Genomic DNA, 23,216 nt, shown 5'->3' on the forward strand with positions numbered 1-23,216 from the left:
TGGCGGATAAGAATTTGTAACTCTTACCAAATGATGAGATAATGGGTTGCTGTAGGCTGCCTTTGTTGGCAGGTGGTTGTTGAACTTTCTCTCCATGCAGTTGGAGAATAACCCAACTTAAAAGGTAAAGGGTTAATCTCACTGCATAGGGATTTATGCCTATCCTTTTTGTCAATCAATTTTAATATTTACACCTGAGAATGGTTAAATTTTGAGCTCGGCCCTTGGATGGTGAGAGTGATGGGATGGTGGTACCTGAAGTTGGTATCTTCGGTTTCACGAAATTCCAAAATTATCAAGAATCCTTGATTCTTTGTTCTTTTAATTTTTTTGGCAAGCAGCAAAACCTGTTATCACGGTATTAAGACAAATGGATTGGATACACGAAGTTTCAGCTGCACACATGTTAAATAAGATCAGACTGTGGGTTCCTCAGCCGTGATGGTATCATCCATGTGATCATGGATTGGCATCAACAGTGGTTGGTGGTGTTCATGTGGTAAGGAGTGGTGCTGAATGACGAGCACAGAAGCCGTGATGCCTCGTCCTGAAGATGCCAACACGTCTCCAATGGGACCCAACTCAGCATGCTCTGGTTGGTGATCCGACAGTTGTGCTATTGCTACCATATTTGGTGGAAATCCACCCTTACCCACTACGATCAGCTCATACTCCCTGCACCGGCCTATTGCCAACAACACCTCTTCCAACACGTTGGTGGCCTCAACCTCCTTCTCCACGTGCTTTGCTGACCCTTCCCACCTACTCCTAAATTCTGCAACTGTTGCCTCATCCAGCTCCTGATTATACCACAATAGCATTAGTGAATTTATTTTCGCGTCAACGTTTTAGTTTCCCGTGGCGACGGAAAGTTGGAGGTTACAGGGAAGAACAATAAACTCAAAACTCACCTTCTCCTTCCCACAGTAGATAGGAGTAGTTGAGGAGGCACAACATACGTCTATACATCCATCCTGTGCCAGTCCCTGGGAACTGATGCTGTTAGAGTCAATCTTACCCTTTTCAACCAACCTCACTAGTGTCACTCTAACTGCCGAATGCTCAGCCATACTCCCGCCCAGTTTCAAAGCGTAGCGGTCATCTGGCCCGCCCAAGAACAATATGCACACCCTCCTTTCAACTCCACCAAATCCACGGTCCACAAGCACCCCCACCGGGCAGGGTGCATTTTTTAGTACCCTTTGATTCACTCCTCTCCATTCATGTCCCACATTCTCCACCGCCTCCTCTCCCTCTCCTCTCCACTGCTTGTGGAAGGACAAGACGATCATTCCAACCCGTTTCTTTTTGGCCGCATGGCAAATGTCCTCATGCATCGTGGACAAAGCCGAGATGGCCTTGGTTGGCCGAACAGTGACTCTCCCGAAATGAGCGTAGGGCTCAAATGCAGCACCCACTTGGTCCTTCAACTCCCCTCTCCGAAAGCCTTTGATGAATGGAAATCCATTCTTCCTGCCACGTTGAACCATAAGGATGGAGGAGGTGCGATCAGTGAGCTCCATCAGATGCATCACGTAAAGCTTGAGTGGGGATTTGTTAGCGTTACAAGTGGAGTCAATGAGGCTGATAAGTGAGGGTACATTTGCAGGACCATGCACACAAGCCAGGATCCGAAGCTTGTCCTGTGATGAGTTTTCAGCCACATTCGATTCCCGCTGTATTTGAGGCTGAGCCTGTGTGGCTATTCGTCGGATGGGTTTGTAAATGGCCATCACTGCTGGAGTTGTCATGAAGGTGGTGAAGAGTGCCATGAGCACCAAAATTGCAAACACCTCATCGTTAAGTACCTGTTCAACAATTTCAACCATACCCTATCTTTCTTAGATCATCAACATTAAAAAATTTTCATCATGAAATTACTTAATTATTTTCTCTCAAAAATTAATTTTGTTGCAATCAATGATTAATATAAAAATCTTCTGACACAAACAGCTTAAAAAACTTGAACAGGTCTTCGTAAATGGTTCAATTGTGATTTGTGATTTTACTTAAAAGGCCAAATTTCAGACGCAGACATACATTTAATCATGAATGCTGGTAACGAAGATGATGGTATGCCAAATTAAATTAGTGAACATTCAACAACTTAGAAGATAGTGACAAACAAGTTTCGATCAAATGCCTAGGAACAATTTGGCTAACATGACAACTAAGCGGATAAGCCTGATAAAAAACAAGTCAGATCTTGGATCTTGAGATAACTAATTTTATAGTAACGTGTTAATAAAGCTGAACTTTGCACCTGTACTAAGTGAATTGTTTAACAAATCCATTACTCTCCAGAATCTTCTTTGGGGAGAAGACACGATCTTGAGATAACCCTTGTTTTGACTTCCTCCAATGCCAGAGTGTGACGCCCTTATACCCCAAGGAGCCAATGCCTTTAGTATCCCATAGCCCTTGCTTGATCACTCATGAATGCAAAGTGTTGTATTATGCAACCCACTAATATGTGTATCGGTGGTCCCATATATGTCAAGCCCCTATTACCCCACATGTTTGTTGCAATGTAGCCTTTGAATGCTAAGCCCTTTTCTTAGCCTATATCCTACACTCGTGGTATTGTTAGCTCATGTGTACCAACTTTTTTTTTTTATGCCTTCCACCTAAGGTATGCATCACTTATGTTGTGTCCACAATCATGCCCCATGGTATTACTCATTTCGAGGAATATAAGAAACATGAAAGTATTGCTCTATATCTCACAAGTTCTCCAACTCCTTTGCATTTATACCCCGATGAGGGACTTGGACTTTGGAACTTGCATCTTTGTTGATGTTGTTTCTACAACACCCATTAAGCCTTGGAGTAGCCTTTTCTAACAAATGTGACTTCCCCTTCAAGGCATAGTATCTTGGCTTGGAACTCGTCTATCATAGTCTTGACATTATCCATGAGCCTAAGAACTATTTCCTTAATGAATTTGTTGTGCCTCTTCAGCATACTCCTCTAAACTTCAAGTCCATTGGTTGATTCCTCCACTCTAGCAAAGAGAGTGGTGTCAAAGTCACTAAGGTCCTCACCAACATACATCTTCATTTGAGTAACCCACTCTTACAATGCCTCTTCAGCACTACAACTAACCATATTTCCTCAATAATGAGGCTCCGATATCAACCGCACAAGTATGAAATTAACCCTCACATATTTCCCATTATGTGGTGCTTAAAAGCCCTCTAAGTGATTCTTTTCCAACTCTAATGAGATGATCAATATAAAAGTTCATAAGCGTACAATTTACAGGGAAAACCCCTCATATTAACTCTCAAGTAATTATAAGAAACAACCAAGGTTCTTTCTAAACAAGAAACAACCAAGACCCTTTCTAATTAACACTGAGAACTTTTCTTGTATAGTTCATGCAAAGAAGGTTTGACAAGAAACACTATATATAGGCACTAAGTACTACCCATCTTTTAAAAGTCATCCCACTAGCCTTACCCCTATCTATGTAGTGGTTCTTCTCATGGCTTCAATTATTGTCATCTGTCTAGTAGTTGTATTGCTTGTCTAAGCTTATACCACTTGTCACAATAGCTAAATTTTTTGCTTTTGTTCATGCTACCTATACCATGCTCAACAATCTACTTTCTTAGTCATGCCGCCTTTCTAGGTCTTAATTAGTGCACTATTACATGTTATCTACTCCATCCTTAAAAAGATTTGCTTAGCTAATGATATGTGTCTAGCAAGCGTCAACGTACCATTTATCACATGTTAGATGTCTTACAATATCTAAATATTAGGCGTCCTCTCCTTAATGTGCCAATAATCCCTTATTTGGGTTTTTCCCAATGTTAAGGGGTTGTGTACTCTTATACTTCTAGGTGTCATATTCTTAGTGTTCCATAACCCTTACTTGGTCTTTGATCAATGTCAAGTATTGTGTTATGCTGTGCTCACATGTGCCACCCAACCTATATATATATAGGTCCCATGTATGTCAAGCCTTCTCTTGGCCCACATGTCTATTATAATGTAGTCTTTGTATGTTAAGCACCCTTTTTTAGCCTATAGCCTACGTCTATATGTCAACCTTGTTGATTGCTTTCATTCCGAACAAGCATCACTCATGTGATGTGTCATAATCACGTGTCATGATATTGCACCTATGCATGTATGCTAGCAAAACTCACCATCACACCATGTTCATGTTTGAGGCTCCATGTTGTACCCTTGATATGACATAGTTGTTGTCACTCATGTTCCATCACTATCTTTGGAGAGTGTCCCTCTCCCCCATTGGAATCTCTTTCTCAAGGTATCCCTTTTGAAGAGAAATTCTCAATGCAAGGAAATTCTATACTTGAGTTTTTGTTGAATCAAGCCACCCATGTGGTGCCTTGGTTATGAACACCCCATGCTACCACCCTCAAGTCACCACCAAGTCATCGCCTAACACTCATCCCCTTGCACCAACATGCTACTCAACCTCGCAAACTTCCCCTTTTGTCATTTTTCTTAAACATGACCTGTATTGACACTTAAAGATATACGGTATCACCACATGCAACCTTGGTCCCGCATCAACATAGTTAAGGTCCTAACAGTTGCCTAGAAAAATAATCTCATTTGGTATCCAAATTTGCAAACCCTAAATGTTCTTTGAATTATTCTACAATGAAAACAGTAGTATATATTTTAAAATGCGAACCGGTTAAAGATTGTGTGAGGAAAAAAAACTAAGGAGAAAAACTAACATTCATGAAAGTGCTAAATCGAATAGCACAAGGTAGGAACACCTTAGATCATACCACTTCTGTAATGCAATTATGCTTTTGATTTATTATATCAAGGCTTATTTGGAATTGGTTTCTAAATTATTACAAAATATCCTTTTAAGTTCAATACAGTATCCTTTTGATAGTCTTTTGTTTTTTGTTTTTGCTTCAATTAAAATATAAATCTAAAATTAAACTCTTAAGTGTGATATTATTTCTCTAAAAGTTATTCTTTTTAAATGGAAAAAAGAAAAAGAAAAGAAGTCTTAAAGGAGTCAGAATTCGTGTCCTCTAAGTTAAGCATAACATGCAAGACGGGTCCCTCTATGGATCACAAAGGGTCGATCCTATCCTTGTTTCCATTTTGCTGGATGCCCATCTCGATGGGCGATTGAGACCTATTCTTTGTGACCTCCTTCTATCCTCTATCTGTCCTCACATAGTTTAGACAAGTGTTCAATTACCTTATGTCTCATTTCTTAAGGGTGTGAAGAAGTTATCTTGTGGGGACCATAAGTAGACACATCTACAAATGCTTTTCATCTCCCAAAGAGAATGAATTCACGTGTCAACACTCATTGGTTAACTATTGGTGATTAGCTTTAAACTAACACAATAAAGAAATCTGTTGGGTTGAAGAAGTGAAAAAGTTACCAAACAATGATTTAGAGAATGGCAGACAAAAGGAGAAGGTTAAAGGAAAGTAGAGGAGCAAAGATAAAGCTTAAATAGGGAGGAGAAGTCACCTTCTTCTCTTTGCCAATATTGAGAACTATAAGCTCCACCAGGCCTTTAGTATTCATCAGAACGCCCAACACCAAAGATTCCCTCACCGGCGTCATACACAGCATTGCCACTACAAACGTCCCCAGTACCTTCCCCGCGCACGCCGTCGATATCACCAACACCAACAGCCCCCACGCCTTCACTCCCTGTATTTTCGCCACGTCCGTCTTCAATCCGCTTGAAGCGAAGTAGAGCGGCAGAAGCAAGCCTGTAACGAAATCTTCTATCCTTTTTATTAATCTCTGTGCAAATTCTCCGCCTTTGGGAATGGTTAATCCGAACACGAACCCTCCAAATATGGCGTGTATTCCTATAAGGTCTGTCGTAAACCCGGATAGCATCACTCCCGCTAAGGTCAGACAGATATACGCTTCGTCCATGGAATCGTGCTTCCGCGAGCACTGGCGACCAACCCAATTCATTGCTGGGCGAATGATGGTTAGCATGAAGGCCACAAAAGCAACGCCTGAAATAAGGATCCATATGGAAGCTAATGGGCTGCTATGTGATCCCCCATTACCTGCTAGGGCTACGGCCGGGGCCAGCAAGATCCAGGCGGCCACGTCGTTGAAGGCGGCGGCGGCCATGGCGGTCTGGCCCACGTCGGTTGTTAGTAGCTTGAGTTCTGCTAAAATGCGCGCGAGAACGGGAAAGGCAGTGATGGAGAGGGAGACCCCAATGAACAAGATGCATTGACTGAAGCCCACTTTGTCCTCTCCATCAACAGCTTTCCGAAGGAGGAAGGTGATTCCAACTCCGAAGATAAAGGGGAGGGAGATTCCAGCAAGTGCTATTCCGAAAGCTCTTTTTCCGCTGCGGCGAATGGAACTTAAATCGAGTTCAAGACCAACAAGAAATAAAAAGAAGAGAAGACCAACACTTGCCACCGACTCCAGTATCGGAGTGCTCCACGGCGGAAAAACAAGGTGCAAGAAATCTTTGTTTCGGCCCAGAGCTGAAGGTCCGAGCAGAATTCCACCCTGAAACTCAAACAAAAACTCCATCATCATTTCTGGGCTACAGAAAGAAAAAAACGGAGCATATATAAGTAATTTGAAAGGACAGATTGTAAACGTACAATAATCTCGGCAATGACTCTGGGTTGATGGAAGGGTTTGAGGAGGAAGGCGAGAAAACGGCTGATGCTGAGGACTAAGGTGGTTTGAACAATGAGAAGTGGGAAGGCAAACCTCAGCGGATTATCACCTTGCCAAGCTCCATCAGATGATGTCTTAATGGACGTCATGTTGAACGCCATTGTTGTCTTATGATCAGCAAGACTGCCGGTCTTGGCCAAACCGCTGCTTAGAAAAATATGCAGACACTCCATGGATTTATAGAGGAGCTGGAGCCTGCAGGTGGTCCTCGCACGTGTTAATGTCGACTAAGGGCACATAGACTCCTCGATGCATCGAACAATTCTGGCCACACTACCTGTCGAACAATTCCGGCCACTACCTCACTTACGCACGTGTGATTCTTGGAAACCAGGCTAAATATTAAAATAAAATAAAAAAATCTGCATATGTGTCATGCTCCTGATTACTGGGAAGTAACCTATCGGTGAAGATCCTTACAGAATGAGGGACTTGGGAGATTGAGTTAAAGCTTCGGTGAGATAAGATTCGAATAATAATGGAAGTGCGTGGCATACCATCAATCAACTTCAGGCATGCCCTCAAGCATCTCGTGTCGGTAAATAGATCATTTCAGTACTTGAGACGTCACTGCACAAATATTAAGAAAGATTACGAATTCCCTCCGTCCGTCGTCAACGAAATATGCCAAAAACCGACGGGAAAATTATATAACCTCGAAGTGATAATGACCCGAAGGATCACTTGTTTTTGTGAATTCCAATAAAGGACAATATTTATAATTATTAGACAATTTTAACCTTTGAATGTGTTTTTTTCATCGTACATCAATATCTTTGTCTTAATGACATGGATCCTCGATTACTATGCATACATTATATTTTAATGTCAAAGATAAAAGACAATTTTTTTTTTATTTTACCCTGAATAATTTAATAAATTACGTATTATTAATTTAGTGTATTATTTTATATTTATATCATAAATTATTTAGTACTAATACGTCAATTTAGTATATTAATAAAGAATGATTTAATAAATTTTTCATTTTTCATTATTCTTTTGCTTATGAGGGGTTGAATAAAATAAAATAAAAATAAATAAAATACATGTATATAATGTTAGATTAATTTTTGTAATTAATCTATAATTTGGGCCACACATGTAAATAATTAAAATGTGTGTGCTATCATTTAATTAAGCCTAAATATAGTGATCTAATTAATAATTGATTAATTGGCTTAAGGGTATAATTGTCATAAGATTATTGTGTAGATACCATTAGACAATTATTATTTCTATGAGGGGCAGAAATATAATTGTGATAAAATTAAAACTGCCCTAGCAGTTTATAAATAGGGTTATGGTCCCCATTCTACCACAACGCATTCCAATTTCTGAAAATCCTCTCAGAGAGAAATTGACATAGAATCTAGTGGTTAGAATTGGAAGACCATCTCAAAGGGTTTTCTTCCTATAAGGTTTCTCCTTCAATGGATTCAGGTATGTTTCCGCTATTATTTTTCTACTCATTGTTTTTAATCAGGAGATTCCAGTATATATGAAATTAGGGTATTCACCTTGTTAAATATTCCAGTATATATGAAGTTAGGGTATTCACCTTGTTAAATATTCCAGTATATATGAAATTAGGGTATTCATCTTGGTTGATTTTAACAAGTTAAGTATAACATATAATCAAGAAAAATAGGTACAGGAAAAGATAATAATAAATTAAATTAAATAATTATATTTTTTATTTTATTATAAGAATCAAGTTATTTGTAGTATACCTATTTTCAATTTTTATTTTTTTTTTAAGTTTGAGATTTTTGTAGAGAACCCAGTAAGATAAAAAATATAATTTTTAATATTTTTTTATTAAATATCAAACTCAAAGGTTATTATGTCATTTTGTGCATGTAACAAATAAATTTTAACAATTATTCATGATCAAGTAAAAACTTCGTTACCCTAATAAAACATATAATTATTTTTTAGCTGCAATTCAATTGAATAACACTTAACTATTCACATGCATGCTAGTATAGTATGTAAAAAAATAAAAAAATAAAAAAATTAAATTATGTCATGATGTATCGTAATATTAATATATTTGTATCATAAATATAATATATTTACGTTATAACACATGATGGCAATATATTAATATTATTCATTCAATGGATCAAAATTGTTTAATCATTTTTATATATGTAGAAAAAAAAAAAAACCTGTAGTACATTGAAATTAGTGTTTTATTTGGTTTCAATGATGATTTGTAATATAAATATATCAGGGAATATAATATGATCATACAAAACTATCAATTTCATAAAAAAAATTCAAAATTTTTTCAATTAAGTTTTATTGTAATATATTAATTATAATATTGCACTGTATTTGTCTTTTATAACAAAAATAAATATATTCGAGATTTTTTTTGTATCCAATTGACTTCCAATACACCATACATAGATAACATTTTCCACTCAATGTATTAAAATATGTATATAAATTAAGAAAAAAAATAGTATGCAAAGGAATATATATATAAGAATCATGTAATTTTTTAAAATGATTTTATTATAAAAAAATAAAAATGATTCTTCATTATTTTCTAATTCTTTTAAATGACTAAAATAAAAAATTAAACATTATACATTCGTCATGCTCGATATAAAAACATGATTTATCAATTTAAAACTAAAAATATATATCATGAAAAAATCATCATTGTTATTACATAATTATGAAACCTATCTTTTTTTTAATAAAAATAAAAAATTATAGAAAAAATAGGAATGTGTTAAAAAAAAAAAGAAAAAAAAAAACACATTAGATATTATAATATTTCTTAGAAATATTTTAGTCCTAGATGCTATAATTATACATAACAATTTGTAATGGTTAAAAGCCCAAAATTTTGATTAAAAAATTTGAGTGTTAGTGATTACAGCTAATATGGCCACCTGCTTTAACTGTCTTTAAAAAATTAAAAAAAAAACATTAATTGCCTTGTATGGAATTTTAATTTATTATTTTACTAAATGACTTTTGAAAGGATTTTTTTCTCTTTAGCCCTACCCTGATTAGGAATGATAAAAATTAATAACCTTGTTGGGTAATTATCACCCATCTAATTTGCCCTTCTAATCCTCCTCCCCTCCTCCCTAATCATACTTTCATAACGACCAAGGATTATTGGTGAGCCCACCACCCTCTGGATTCTCTCAGCAAAACTACCATATATTGGACTCATTGGGCAGGGTTAAGAGGGATTAATTCTATGGTATGTGCCGAACCCTGATTTATTACCGTTGCATTTGTAGATTTAATCAATACTCTCGACATGGATACCAAAGAACAACAACCCATGAAAAATGTTACTTTGCAAGAAGATCGATAGTGTTCTGTCACAATATATCCTACCAGAATGTGGAGGATTTGGTCCGCGAATATTTGTCGAAAAAGTGGGAAAAATATTCTTCAATCAAAATGATTGCTAAGCACCACTTGAGTCTGATTAGACAGAATAATCTCCCTTCTCTCCTACCATGCCACGTGTCCTTCTTTAGAATCACAAACGACAGGTCGTGTCCACTTGTTCTTACCAAGTGCACGATTGCCTTCTCCACTTCAAACTTCAATAAAAAGAAATTCAATAAATGCTCAGACCACTTCAGAGTTCAAACACCACCTGCCTTATCCTAATTAAATAAATAAATAAAAAATAAAAAGAAATTCAATAAATGCTCCGAATCTTATCTACCGACAAATTTTCATGGGCTAAAATTCCCTCCGTGCATACAAGTTTTAATGCGTTTATTTTTTATCTTATCCTTCTATTTTATATATATATATATATAAACAATATAAAAGGGAATAACAAAAAAATACAAGGGTTTGTTTAGATGTTTAATCTTCAACTGAAAGCAATTGAGAATTGATTTATGAAGAACTTGGAGTAATTTTTGAAGAATTTCTTTGAATTTTCAAACTTTTTCTTGAAACTGTATTTTAATAGAATTTTTAAGTATTTTTATTGATTTTGAAGAATTTTCAAATTTGAAGTTCGAAGAGTTCTTGAAACTCACACGATCAAAACAAATACACTTGAATAGTTATTTGAAAAAATGATATTTAGGTAGATTTTTGAAATACATATGGAATAGTCTTGATTCTTCAAATATTATTATTTAATTAAATTTAATATTTAAAATATATGAAAAAGTATATTTAAATACTTTTTTTTTAATAAAAGTTGATACTTTTCTATAATTGTGTAGGCACTTTCCATTTTTTTTTTTTTTTTAAATACATTTCATCACCAACCTCTTCTCAATTCACATGAGTTATACATCTTGAAGATTACTCTCAAGTACTTACGTTGGATTAATACCATACAAGATAAACTTCAAACCCTTCATGATAGTAATACATGGGAGCTTATTCCTTAACCATATGGAATTAATGTTGTCTGCTTCAAATGGGTATATCATTTTAAGCAAAAAGAAGATGGTTCTATTTATCGTTTTAAGGCTCGTTTGGTTGCAAAAGGTTTCACATAAGTATAAAGAGTGGATTAGGATGAATCTTCAATCTTATGGTTAATTAAACCAACCACCATTCAACTTATTGTTGAGATATTATGAATATTGAGATATTAGGATATTAATTGTTATTTCCTTATGTCATTCTTTTCTTGTATCATTCTTTCCCATTCTTAGAATGACGATACCCTCTATATATACTCTGTACATGAACGAATGAAAAGATGAATGAAAAAACTATCATTTATCAATTTGAACATGGTATCAGAGCCATGAAACTGAAATCCTGGATATTTTGTCGCTATGGTAGTCCGACAGCGATCAACCATCCTCAGACAAGCCCTAATATTGATAAGTCAACCTTCAAATGCACTCACTGCAATGAGACTGATCCCACCAGTCTGGATATCCCACAATTTCAAAGCAATGACTCTTGATTTGATCAAGAAAAAAATGAGGAACCGAGGGTTTGAACCATGGACCTTTAAATCATGTTTAGGTTATCAACACTTTGTTGTTAATGATAATAATCGTGATCAACGGAAGAAGGATTCCAAGAAAACCTCGACTGCAACTATTGCCGAAATAAAAACAGAGGCTAATGTTGCTGAGAAAGCCTTTGCATTGGTAGCCGCTACAGATCATGGTGGTAAGTTTTTAAATACTTTTACACCTGTTATTAATAGTGCATGGATAATTAATTCTAGTGCTATAGAACATATGACTTTTGATTCTAGACAGGTTTCAACCTTTAGACCTTCTTCACAAAAAATTGTTTCCACAGCCAATGGTAACACAACCCCAGTCATTGGGGAAAGATCCTTAACTCTTACTGATACTTTGAATTTAGATTATATTTTAGTTGTTCCATCTTTAGATTACAATCTTTTGTCAGTTTCTCAAATCACTGCAGCCTTATCTTGTATTGTCATTTTTTGGCCTGAATTTTGTGTGATTAAGGACATCCAAACAAGACAGACGATTGGTTGTGGTATTAAGCGGGGAAAACTTTATTACTTGGACTTGTAGTCAAATGATTCAAATAAGTTGCAACAAACCTTGATGGCAGATGAATCTGAGGGAGAGAAGAAAAAATCTAAAATTTGGTTGTGGCATCGACGTTTGGGACATGCTTCCTTTGGTTATTTAAAAAAATTGTTTCCTAATTTTTTTGCAAAAAGTGATATTTTTGGTTTCCGTTGTGATATTTGTGAATTGGCTAAAAGTCATCGTGCTTCGTTTCCGTTAATTTTAAATAAAAGTTTGTTTCCTTTTATGGTTATACATTTTGATGTTTAGGGCCCATCCAAAGTCCCAACTTTGAGTGGCTCACGTTGGTTTGTTACTTTTATTGGTGATTGTATCAGAATGACATGGTTATGCTTGATGAAGACCAAAGATGAAGTGAACTTATTGTTTCAAAAATTTCATAAAGTGATTGAAACTCAGTACAATGCAAAGGTTCGGGTTCTACGTAGTGATAATGGTGAAGAATATCAAAGTTCTGATCTTTAAAAGTATTTGGAAGGACATGACATCATTCATCAAACTACTTGTTCCAATACACCCTAGCAAAATGGAGTCGCTGAACGAAAAAATCGGCACTTGTTAGAGGTTGTTCGTGCTTCCTTGATAACAGCAAAAACACCAATATCTTATTGGGGAGAAGCAATCACATCTGCCGCATACTTGATCAATCGAGTACCTTCTAGCTCAATTAACTTTCAAACACCACTCCAAGCTCTTACTAATGTCGTAGTTGCCCCAACCGTCCCAAATCTACCTCCTCGTGTTTTTGGTTGCGTGGCATTTGTGCATCTACACAAGCACCAACGCACCAAGTTAACTTCTCATGCATTACAATGTGTGTTTGTTGGATATGCATTGCACAAAAAGGGATATCGATGTTACCATCCTCCAACTCAACAAATGTATATTACAATGGATGTGGTGTTTCATGAAGATTCGATGTATTTTTCATCTGAGTCTGAACTTAAGGGGGAGTACCATAAGGAAATTCAGACTCTCGATTATGATTATCATATATCTGAGGAAGATGAATCTGGATAATTTGAACTAATGAATCAGGAAGTGGGTGAGTTGGATATGAGTGGTCAACAATTTGGGTCCGAAGATGTCTTCATTGAAATACCAAACCAATTGTCGTCTGTTGAGGGTGTTCTTAATTTGGAACCTGGTTCATTCATGAAACGGTTACCACACCGTCATAATAGAGGTATTCCTAAACCCACATATGAACCTGAATTGTCTACCAAAGTCAAATATCTCATGAGCAACTATGTGTCTAACCATCGTTTGTCTTAATCAAACAAGTCATTTGTAAATCAATTATCTATTGTAGCTATTCCTAACAGTGTGCAGGAAGCCTTAGCTAATCCAAGGTGGAAAGCAGTCATGAATGAAGAGATGAAATCATTGTAGAAGAATGGAACATGGGAACTCGTAGAATGTCCACCAGGAAAAAAGTCAGTTGGGTGTCGTTGGATCTATACTGTGAAGTACAAGACAAATGGTAGTATTGAACGATTTAAAGCAAGACTGGTAGCAAAAGGGTACACTCAAACTTATGGAATTAACTACACAGAGACATTTGCACTTGTAGCTAAGATCAACACAGTTCGAGTATTACTGTCTTTAACTGCAAGCCTAGATTGACCATTACAACAAATTGATGTGAAAAATGTCTTTCTGCATGGCGAGTTATCTAAAGAAGTATATATGGATCTTCCACCAGGATGCATGGTGTCAGAAAAACAATGTCAGAAGGTGTGCAAATTGAAGAAGTCATTGTATGGGGTTGAAGCAATCCCCGAGAGCATAGTTTGAAAGGTTCACAAAGTCAATGAGAGCTTTTGGCTATCGTCAAAGTAATTCAGATCACACTTTGTTCCTGAAAAAGCAACATGGTAAGATTACGGCACTCATCGTATATGTGGATGACATGGTAGTTATAGGAAATGATCCTGAAGAAAGAAAAGCTCTGCAAAATTATCTATCTAGAGAATTCGAAATGAAAGATCTAAGTCCTCTAAAATACTTTCTTGAGATTGAAGTTTCTCGATCAAGTGAAGGAATTTTTCTGTCTCAAAGAAAATATGCCTTAGATCTTTTATAGGAGACTGGAATGTCGGGATGTCAACCTGTTAATACACTAATAGAAGAAGGTCTGAAATTGTGTGTTGAGCCTAATCAAGTATCAACCGATAAGGGAAGATACCAGAGACTTGTGGGGATATTAATGTACTTAGCTCATACAAGACCAGATCTTGCTTATGCATTGAGTGTAGTGAGTTAATACATGCATAATCCTGGAGAGCAACATATGAATGCAGTCATGCGTATTTTGAAGTATTTGAAGAATGCTCTTGGGAAGGGAATTTTGTTCGCTAAAAATGTTGATCATCAAAATATAGAAGTATATATTGATGCTGATTGGGCCGATGCAGTGGATGATAGGCGATCTACATCTGGTTACTTTACCTTTGTAGGTGGTAATCTTGTAACATGGAAAAGTAAGAAGCAGAATGTCGTCGCTCGTTCAAGTGCAAAAGCGGAATTTAGAGGTATGACTCTAGGACTTTGTGAGGCATTATGGCTAAGACTCCTCTTACAGGATTTAGGTTACCTATCTAGGCAACCAATCCGATTGTTTTGTGACAATAAAGCCGCGTGTGACATTGCTCATAATCCAATACAACATGATTGTACAAAGCATGTCGAGGTGGATAGATTCTTCATTAAGGAAAAGTTGGATGATAAGATTGTGGAATTGCCTAAGATTCGATCAGAAGATCAATTGGCCGATATCCTTACCAAAGCTGTCTCAAGTCAAGTGTTCTCAAAATTTTTAGACAAGTTGGGCATGTGTGACATCTATGCACCAACTTGAGGGGGAGTGTTGAGATATTATGAATGCTTTCCTTATATCATTATTTCCTTATATCATTTAGTGTTGAGATATTAGGAAAGTTGAGATATTATGAATATTGAGATATTAGGAATATTGAAATATTAGGAAAGTTGAGATATTAGGATATTAATTGTTATTTCCTTATGTCATTCTTTCTTTGTATCATTCTTTCCCATTCTTAGAATGATGATACCCTCTATATATACTCGTACATGAACGAATGAAAAGATGAATGAAAAAACTATCATTTATCAATTTGAACATTTATCATAACTTTATCTTTCTCTTTAAATTAGAGCATGCATCAATTCAATGTAAAGGATGTGTTCTTGCATGAGCATCTAGAAGAAACATGGGCATCTAAAAGAGACTATCTACATGGAGCAGCCTCCAGGATTTATTGATTTTCTTTTTCTTGATTATGTGTGTTTATTAAATAAATCATTATATGGTTTAAAACAAACGTCTCATGCTTGGTTCGATTACCTCTCACAATTTTTGCTTCAACTTGATTTTTATTGCAGCAAAGCAAACTCATCATTCTTTATTTATCACACTTACAACATGACAACGATTCTCCTTATTTATGTAGATGATGTTCTTGTTGTAGGCAATGATAACCAATTTATTACAAATCTCCTTGCACAACTCATCCATGAATTTGTCATTATAGATCTTGGCCCCTTACATTATTTTCTTGATGTAGAGATTAAATATTTTGATGTAGGAGCCTAATCTCATTGCCATACTTCAAGTTCTTGCTAACAAGTCATCTTTTTCGGAAAATGTCTTAAGTGATGCTACTACTTTTTGAAATATTGTCAGAGTTTTCCAATACTTAACTTTCATGCAACTAGATATTACTCATGCAATATTGTGACTCACTTGATAGGTATAAAGCATATCTTAAGATACCTTAAGGGAACCTAACACTTTGGTTTAGGTTATCTATCAACCAATCCAATATCTCTTTATAGGTTTAATGATGCCAATTGGGCAGGTTCTCCCACTACAAGGAGGAGTACCATGAGTTATTGTGTTTTTCTTGAAACAAATTATATATCTTGGTGTTCAAAGAAATAACCATTGTTGCTTACTTGAGCATCGATGCCAAGTATCGCTATTTGGCCTTCTCCACAACCAAGGTTGGATTACTTATCTTTTATGAGATATTGGTGTGTCCCTCTCTAAACCACCATAATTATTTTGTAACAATGCTAGCGCTCTTTACATGTCCATTAATCCTATGTTTTGTGTTTGTTTTAAACATATTGAGTTTGATTATTATTTTATACGAGATAAGATAATTATGGGCACTCTTATCACTTGCTATGTTTCTACACATTCTCAACTTTGCTAATATTTTTACCAATTTGTCATATGATGTCTTTACCATGTTTTGAGACAAGCTAAGTATTCATATTCATTCCCACTAGCTTGCGGGAGCATGTTAAAGGAAATATTCAAAATCAAATGCATAAAAGGCAGCAAGTCACTCTCATAAATATTTTCATAAATTTGGAGAAATCAAAGAAATCAAACATTAACAATATTTTATTCTCACAAAATATAAAAATATTTTATTCTCATAATATTTGCAAATCTAATATTAACAATATTTGATCCTCTTCATTTTAGGATATTTTTCAATATGTTAGGAATATTATTTATTTCTTTCCTTCTATAATTCATCTATATTTTTATATAAAGTTCCAAAGGAAAAAATAAAAAATAAAAAATGTAGCTTGCATTGCCAAATTATCAAATTTTATGGTTTGAATCCATAAAAGTGGATAAATTTTGATTTTTCATTTTTTGGAAACTAATAAACAAAAGAAATTTATCAAAGTCTCTGAAAATTCAAAATACTTTTTTTTTTTCTTATAAAAATATATTTTTATTTATACAAATTTCCAATTAAAAACAATTCCTTTTGTATTTGAAAGAAAATGATTTTTTTTTTTTTCTAACTTGCTTTGCAATTAAATGTTTAAATGGCCAAAAAGTTTGAAGCCTCAACCTGAGGGGATTTCATAAGACTGGCAAACATGATTTGATTCTTATATACTCTCGATTTTGTTAGTAGGAAGAGCTATTTGGACATCTTTTTCTTGTATTATAATCTTTGTGAAAGTTCAATTGTTTGGGATATGCTGGTGAGTGCTTGTTCTAAAGTTATCTAACTCTATTCTTTCGTTATATCTTGCAAGCTTTGAGGATTCCTAATTATAAGGTTTAAGAATATTTTTTTCTTAATTAAAGACAATATTTAGTGAGAGCTTTAAGACATATTTGAATAATCTTAATCATTAAAATTTTATCCTTCAATTAAAATTAATATTTGGAACATTTGAAAAAAAATACTATTTATTAATTTTAATGAGAATTAATACTTTACTTTTTTAATTATCAATTTCACTATATATTTTTATTTTAATAATTATATCTAAATAACCAGAATTTTTTATTTCTTCATTTAATTTGAAGATACTCATCCTTGTCTTTTGTGAGACCCATCGCACAACTTCATTTGATAAAATTATTGGCACATGAAAAGTTTTATTTAGGGATCGGGTACCCGAAAAAATCCCTAGCCAAGCCCAAAAGACCATGGTTAGATAAACTTTAAGCTCCAGCCTACCTCGAGTTTCAACGTTGCACATGGCCCATGTTGAAGGTAAGCCCAAATGAAATTACCTAATATATTGTGGCCCATTTGGTAAGTCAGAATAGTTTTTGGGTTCGGCAATGCTAACATAGCCCAACCCACCCTTCCCAACCTGGGCTCATGAGATGAAGTAGGGAATGAAGTAGAAGTAAAGCCATGATTAATGATGAAATCATATTTATTACAGAAACAAAAATTTCTATTTCAAATATTACATTATTTTTACAAATAAGGGGCTGATCTTGGGTCACACACAGTCATTTGTGACTTCTCTCCTTTTAGAGGGTCCATCATCACCGTTGCTTGTAGCATCCTTACTGTTGACTACCTTAGACACCGGAACTTCCTCTGCATGAGCTATATCGTGTTGCTGAATCACAAGCACGGAGGACACAATCCCCTGTCCCGACGACGCCAATATGTCTCCAATCGGCCCTAACTCTGCGTGCTCCGCTTGCCGTTCCGCCAGTTCCGCTACCATTGTCGACGGGAATCGACCCTTGCCCACCACCACCAGATCGTAATCCCCACTCTTCCCTATTGCCAACACTCCCTCCACGACGTTGCTCGCCACCTTCTCTACGTACTCCACCAACCCTCCCCACCTGCTCTTGAACTCCGCCGTCGCAATCTCGTCCAACTCCTGGATTTGTTTCACCATGAAATTAACTACATCAGACACACAGGCAATTACTCTATTACTTAGGAAAGTCAATGAATATTGAGAGAGCTACCCCACCTTCTCCTTCTGGCGGTCCATGGCGGCGGTTGAGAAGCTATAGCTCTGCTCATCGCATTTTTCTGGAGAAGGCCGTAAAATAATGTCTTTACTGTCTGAACCGTCTTTTTCAACGAACCTTATTACGGTCACCTTAACCGCTGGGTGCTCAGCCATTCTTGCACCCAACTCCAAAGCCTCGCGGTCATCCGGCCCACCAAAGAACAATATACAAATCCGTTGAGTGACAGTAGAGGTGGGCCCACGTGTCTGCTGTGGCCCACTCCCAAATCCACGGTCCACAAGGACAGCCACCGAACAAGGCGAGTTCTTGAGGACCCTCTGATTAACCCCTCTCCAACCGTTACCCATGTTCTCCATCGACTCGTAGCCCTCTCCTTTCCACTGCTTGTGGAAGGGCAAGATAACCATGGTCGCCCTCTTTTCTTCAGCCACATGGCAAATGTCCTCGTGCATAGTGGATAATGATGAGATGGCCGTGGTTGGTCGCACTGAGACTCGACCCAATTGACCGTACGCTTCAAATGCAACCTCAACTCGGTCGTCTGACTGGCCCCGGCGGAAGCGGTTGATGAAGGGGAACCCATTCTTTCGGGCGCGTTGGACCATAATGATGGAGGAGGATCTCTCAGTGAGCTCAACCAGACGCATTACATATAGTTTGAGTTGAGATTTCTTAGCGCTCCGAGTAGCCTCTATGAGGCTGATGAGTGAAGGCACGTTTCCGGGCCCGTGGACGCAGGCCAGGATTCGGAGGTCGTATTTGGAGCTGTCAACGCTGGAGAAGTCGCGTAATCTCCGGTGAGTGCGAGCGGGGCCTCCACGTACCGGTTTGTAAATGGTCATCACTATCGGAGTTGTCATGAAGGTGGTGAATAATGCCATAAGGACTAGAATTGCAAAGATCTCGTCGTTGAGGACCTGTCCATCAATTTTGCACATTTAATCAGTCAAAGCCAAAAAAAAAAAACTGAAAAACACACAAAAGTCTTGGTCATAAGGTCATGAGGTCACATGCTCCACCTGGTCCCATTCAATTTGCAGATGAAGCCTAATCCCTCTTTTCTATCCATGTTATATACATAATAAAAAATTTGAATTTTTTGAAAAATCAAAAAGAAAAAAAGGTCATTGTCGGAAAACTATTGTCCGATAAAAGAAGACAAATTCAAAGCTATGATTGGGGCATTGGATTCAAATGAATTGGCATGTATGTATCCAAGGATCCAGCAAATCAGAAGCTATACTAAAAGTATTATTTTGGTCAAGATTTTTACCAAATCTCAATATAAAAATGGTTTTTATAGAGTGGGCCTAATACTTTATAAGATGCGTGATGTGGTAGAAAATCAAACTTTCTAGACGAAGATGACGAAAACAGTTTGCGGAATACGTTTATTTTTTTCATCTTAATTCATTTTAAAACCCAAAAGGAGAATGTGAAATATTTTGCTTTCTTGCTAAGCAATGACTTATTTATGTGGAATAATGTGTTTAGACTTTATTCAAATTTAAGAATGGGGAAGAAAAATAAATAGTTTATACCATGAAAGCTAAGAAGTGAAGAAATATGCGGTATTTCTATATTGAGATAAGTTTTTGTTACCTTAATTCAAGCCTAACCTTAAATTGCAAATTTAAATTATTTTTTCCTTCTAAGCTCTAAATATACTAAAACAGTAATAAAAAAAAAGGAAGAGCTTAAATATCTCTAAAATGGAATGAACGTCTCCTAAACAAAATAGATGAACCTAGAAATCTAGATTGTTCTTGTCATGAGTTGTAGTAAACCCTATGGCCCTAAGGAGTTTCATGGGAATCTATCAATCAACTCACCAAATATTTGAAAGCTTTCGAAGTCTTAGGCAAAAACACGGGCGCCATGCTCTCACCTAAGACCATATTTCTCCAAAAAAATAGTGCTAGTTCCGTGTCTTTCTTTTGCTAGTCTTGTTTACAATTGATATGAGGAATGGAAAAATAGAAAGACAGAAGAAAATTCTCCAATCCCCTGGTCCCACTCAGTGAAAAACAGATGACGTGAATGAGAATGGGAGAAAAAAGGGGGTAAAGCCAACAAAAAGGTACGTAGGAAAACAAAAGCGTAAAAGAAAGAATAGTAAAATGGGAAGAGAACTTGCCTTCTTCTCCTTTCCGATGTTGAGAACAATAAGCTCAACTAAGCCTTTGGTATTCATCAACACACCCAGCGTGAGGGATTCCCTTGCGGGAATCATACACATCATGGCCACCACGAAGGTTCCGACAATCTTGCCTGCACATGCCGTTGTGATCACCAGCACCAATAGTCCCCACGCCTCCAAACCCCGTATTTTAGCAACGTTCGTCTTTAACCCGCTCGACGCAAAGTATAGTGGAAGAAGTAACCCTGTTACAAAGTCTTCTATCCTCTCTATCAGTCTTTCTGAAAATCCTCCTCCTTTCGGAATGGTTAGTCCGAACACAAACGCGCCAAATATGGAGTGGATTCCTATCAGATCCGTCACAAATCCCGACACCATTACTCCCGCAAGGGTCAAGCATATATAGGCTTCGTCTACTGAGTGGCTGTCCGGCGAGCGCCGAGCTACCCAACTCATCGCCGGCTTTATCACTACCATCATGAAAATAACAAAAGCAACACCAGAGAGGAGGACCCACACTGATATTAATGGGCTCTTGTGTTCTCCACCTTCTCCGTCGCCGGCGAGAGCCACTGCCAGAGCCAGCAAAATCCACGCAACCACGTCGTTGAACGCAGCGGCGGCCATGGCGGTCTCACCCACCCGGGTGGTGAGTAGTTTGAGTTCAGCCAATATACGAGCGAGGACGGGGAAGGCGGTAATAGAAAGGGCCACTCCCATGAACACGAGGAAGGTACCATAACCGGCTTTGTCGGCTCCGTCAACACTTTTCCGAAGTACAAAGGCGACCCCTACGCCGCAGACAAAAGGAAGAGTAATTCCGACCGTCGCTATACTGAGGGCTTTTCTGCCGCTCCGACGAATGGAGCTGAGATCCAATTCGAGACCCACAAGGAAGAGAAAAAACAGAAGCCCTATACTTGCCACAGATTCCAGTATCGGAGTGCTCCAACTCGGAAAAATTCGGTGCAAGTAATTCTGGTTTCGCCCCAAAGCAGAGGGTCCAAGTAAAATCCCACCCTAGACATCAAAAGCACAAAATCATCAATTCTCATTCATAAAACAAAAAACCATGAGAAAAAAATCAAGTCATCCAAAGAAAATGAAACGATCAAACCGCGTACAATAATCTCTGCAATGACTTTGGGTTGACGGAGGGGTTTAAGAAGAAATGCAAGGAAGCGACTGAGGGCGAGGATCAAGGTAGTTTGAACTATTAACAACGGGAAGGCGAAATCCAAGGGATTATCACCTTGCCAGACTCCGTTGGACGATGTGCTAATCGAGGTTATGTTGACTGTCATGTCTGGTCACTGCTGCTGTTTCCTTCCTTTAGTCACAATAATACATGCCAAGTACCGTACACTTTATAGAGGAGTGAAGGCGGGCCCGTGCCTCTTTACACGCTATTCATGTACTGTGACTCCAACAATAAAGGCCATTTTTTGGGATGGTGCTACACTCAAATTTATATTGGTTCATTCTTAAAAGTGGAGTTATATTGGGCAAAAAAAATCTACCAAAAAGGTCGTAAACATACGATGGTTTTTTTGGGTTCAAAAAATGAGATTTTTAAAATCCATTGAATTATTTCATTTTGCGGTTCAACACGTCGCAGGTCAGAAGAACTACAGCTGTACCCAAAGTCGCCTGTGAGCTCCGAAATGTTGCCTTTCTAGCCAAACCCAAAACCATCCACACCCCGCACGCATTTATATTTTATACCACCATTCGGTCCATTCCTTATCTTATAGCAAAGCAACTCGTTTTCTCTCCTTTTATTTTAATCAGTAAGTAACACATTTGACATTTCTGCAGATAAATTTAAAATAATGAAAGTTTTTGTGGGAATTGATTTATGAGGAGAAGTTTGAGAATGGAACAAGAGTTGATAGGCGCATGAAATTTAAATTCCAATCACGTACGTAAGGCTGCTATTATTCCAAGACGTCTCTTGGCAGTCCGCGAAATTGAATGAACAAACTGACGAAAGAGCCCATCACAGAGACCGAGGAACATAGTCCCAATGTAACTATTTATTGCCTCTGAGCCGATTCGGAGGCCGTGTCAAAGTTTGCAGAGGACACGTTTCCACTTTCCCCCTCTTGCTTCATCAATCAACCGGTGGCTATTTTCACGGTTGACCGGTGGTGGTCGAAGGCATCACGTGACCTCACCAGACGGTAAGGCTTTTTCAAACGAAAAAGGATCACGGCGCTTCGGCTAAATATTGACTTTTAACTTCTTTTTTTTAGCCTTACTCGCACGAAGAGGTATGTCAAAATTTTATTGGAAAAAATGTCATTAGTATAATTAAAAAAATTCAAATGTCCACAGATTGAAAGTTGCTAATGCATTGGGATTAAGATTATAATAAATTAAATGAAATCTACAAATCCATAAGACTCATGAATTAAATTTGGTATGAATTCTTAATTAATTTCCAAACACAAACAGTGTTGAACCTGTGTGTTACACGAGGGGTCATAATGAGAAATGGATTTCCGCAGGCGCCCAAAATTGAAAATTCAAGAATGCGCCAATGTTGAACTGAGT

The 23,216-nt window shown here is 37.1% G+C and overlaps 2 protein-coding genes across 4 annotated transcripts; both read right to left on the reverse strand.

Annotated features, from left to right (window-relative positions):
* Nucleotides 1-284: 284 nt before the first annotated feature.
* LOC100246026 (cation/H(+) antiporter 20) lies at nucleotides 285-7,040 on the reverse strand. 3 transcript variants are annotated; one of them, XM_019221698.2, is made up of 4 exons: nucleotides 6,735-7,040; nucleotides 5,489-6,540; nucleotides 912-1,808; nucleotides 285-800 (listed from the first exon to the last, which is right to left on the reverse strand). In XM_019221698.2, the coding sequence occupies exons 1-4, from the start codon at nucleotides 6,856-6,858 to the stop codon at nucleotides 417-419; spliced, it is 2,457 nt and encodes an 818-aa protein (XP_019077243.1). In that variant the 5' UTR covers nucleotides 6,859-7,040; the 3' UTR covers nucleotides 285-416. The 3 variants fall into 3 exon arrangements, with proteins under 3 accessions (XP_019077243.1, XP_019077244.1, XP_002262680.2); XM_019221699.2 differs by having other exon boundaries at nucleotides 5,489-6,545; nucleotides 6,735-7,037; XM_002262644.5 differs by having other exon boundaries at nucleotides 5,489-6,508; nucleotides 6,607-7,034.
* A 10,897-nt stretch (nucleotides 7,041-17,937) lies between these two features.
* LOC100264818 (cation/H(+) antiporter 20) lies at nucleotides 17,938-22,116 on the reverse strand. Its single transcript, XM_002269555.4, has 4 exons — nucleotides 21,785-22,116; nucleotides 20,658-21,680; nucleotides 18,517-19,437; nucleotides 17,938-18,420 (listed from the first exon to the last, which is right to left on the reverse strand). Exons 1-4 carry the CDS (start codon nucleotides 21,962-21,964, stop codon nucleotides 18,025-18,027), a joined length of 2,520 nt encoding a protein of 839 aa, XP_002269591.1. The 5' UTR covers nucleotides 21,965-22,116; the 3' UTR covers nucleotides 17,938-18,024.
* Nucleotides 22,117-23,216: the final 1,100 nt, after the last annotated feature.

This window comes from Vitis vinifera, chromosome 8 (genome assembly GCF_030704535.1).
Source record: "Vitis vinifera cultivar Pinot Noir 40024 chromosome 8, ASM3070453v1".
NCBI lineage: Eukaryota > Viridiplantae > Streptophyta > Magnoliopsida > Vitales > Vitaceae > Vitis > Vitis vinifera.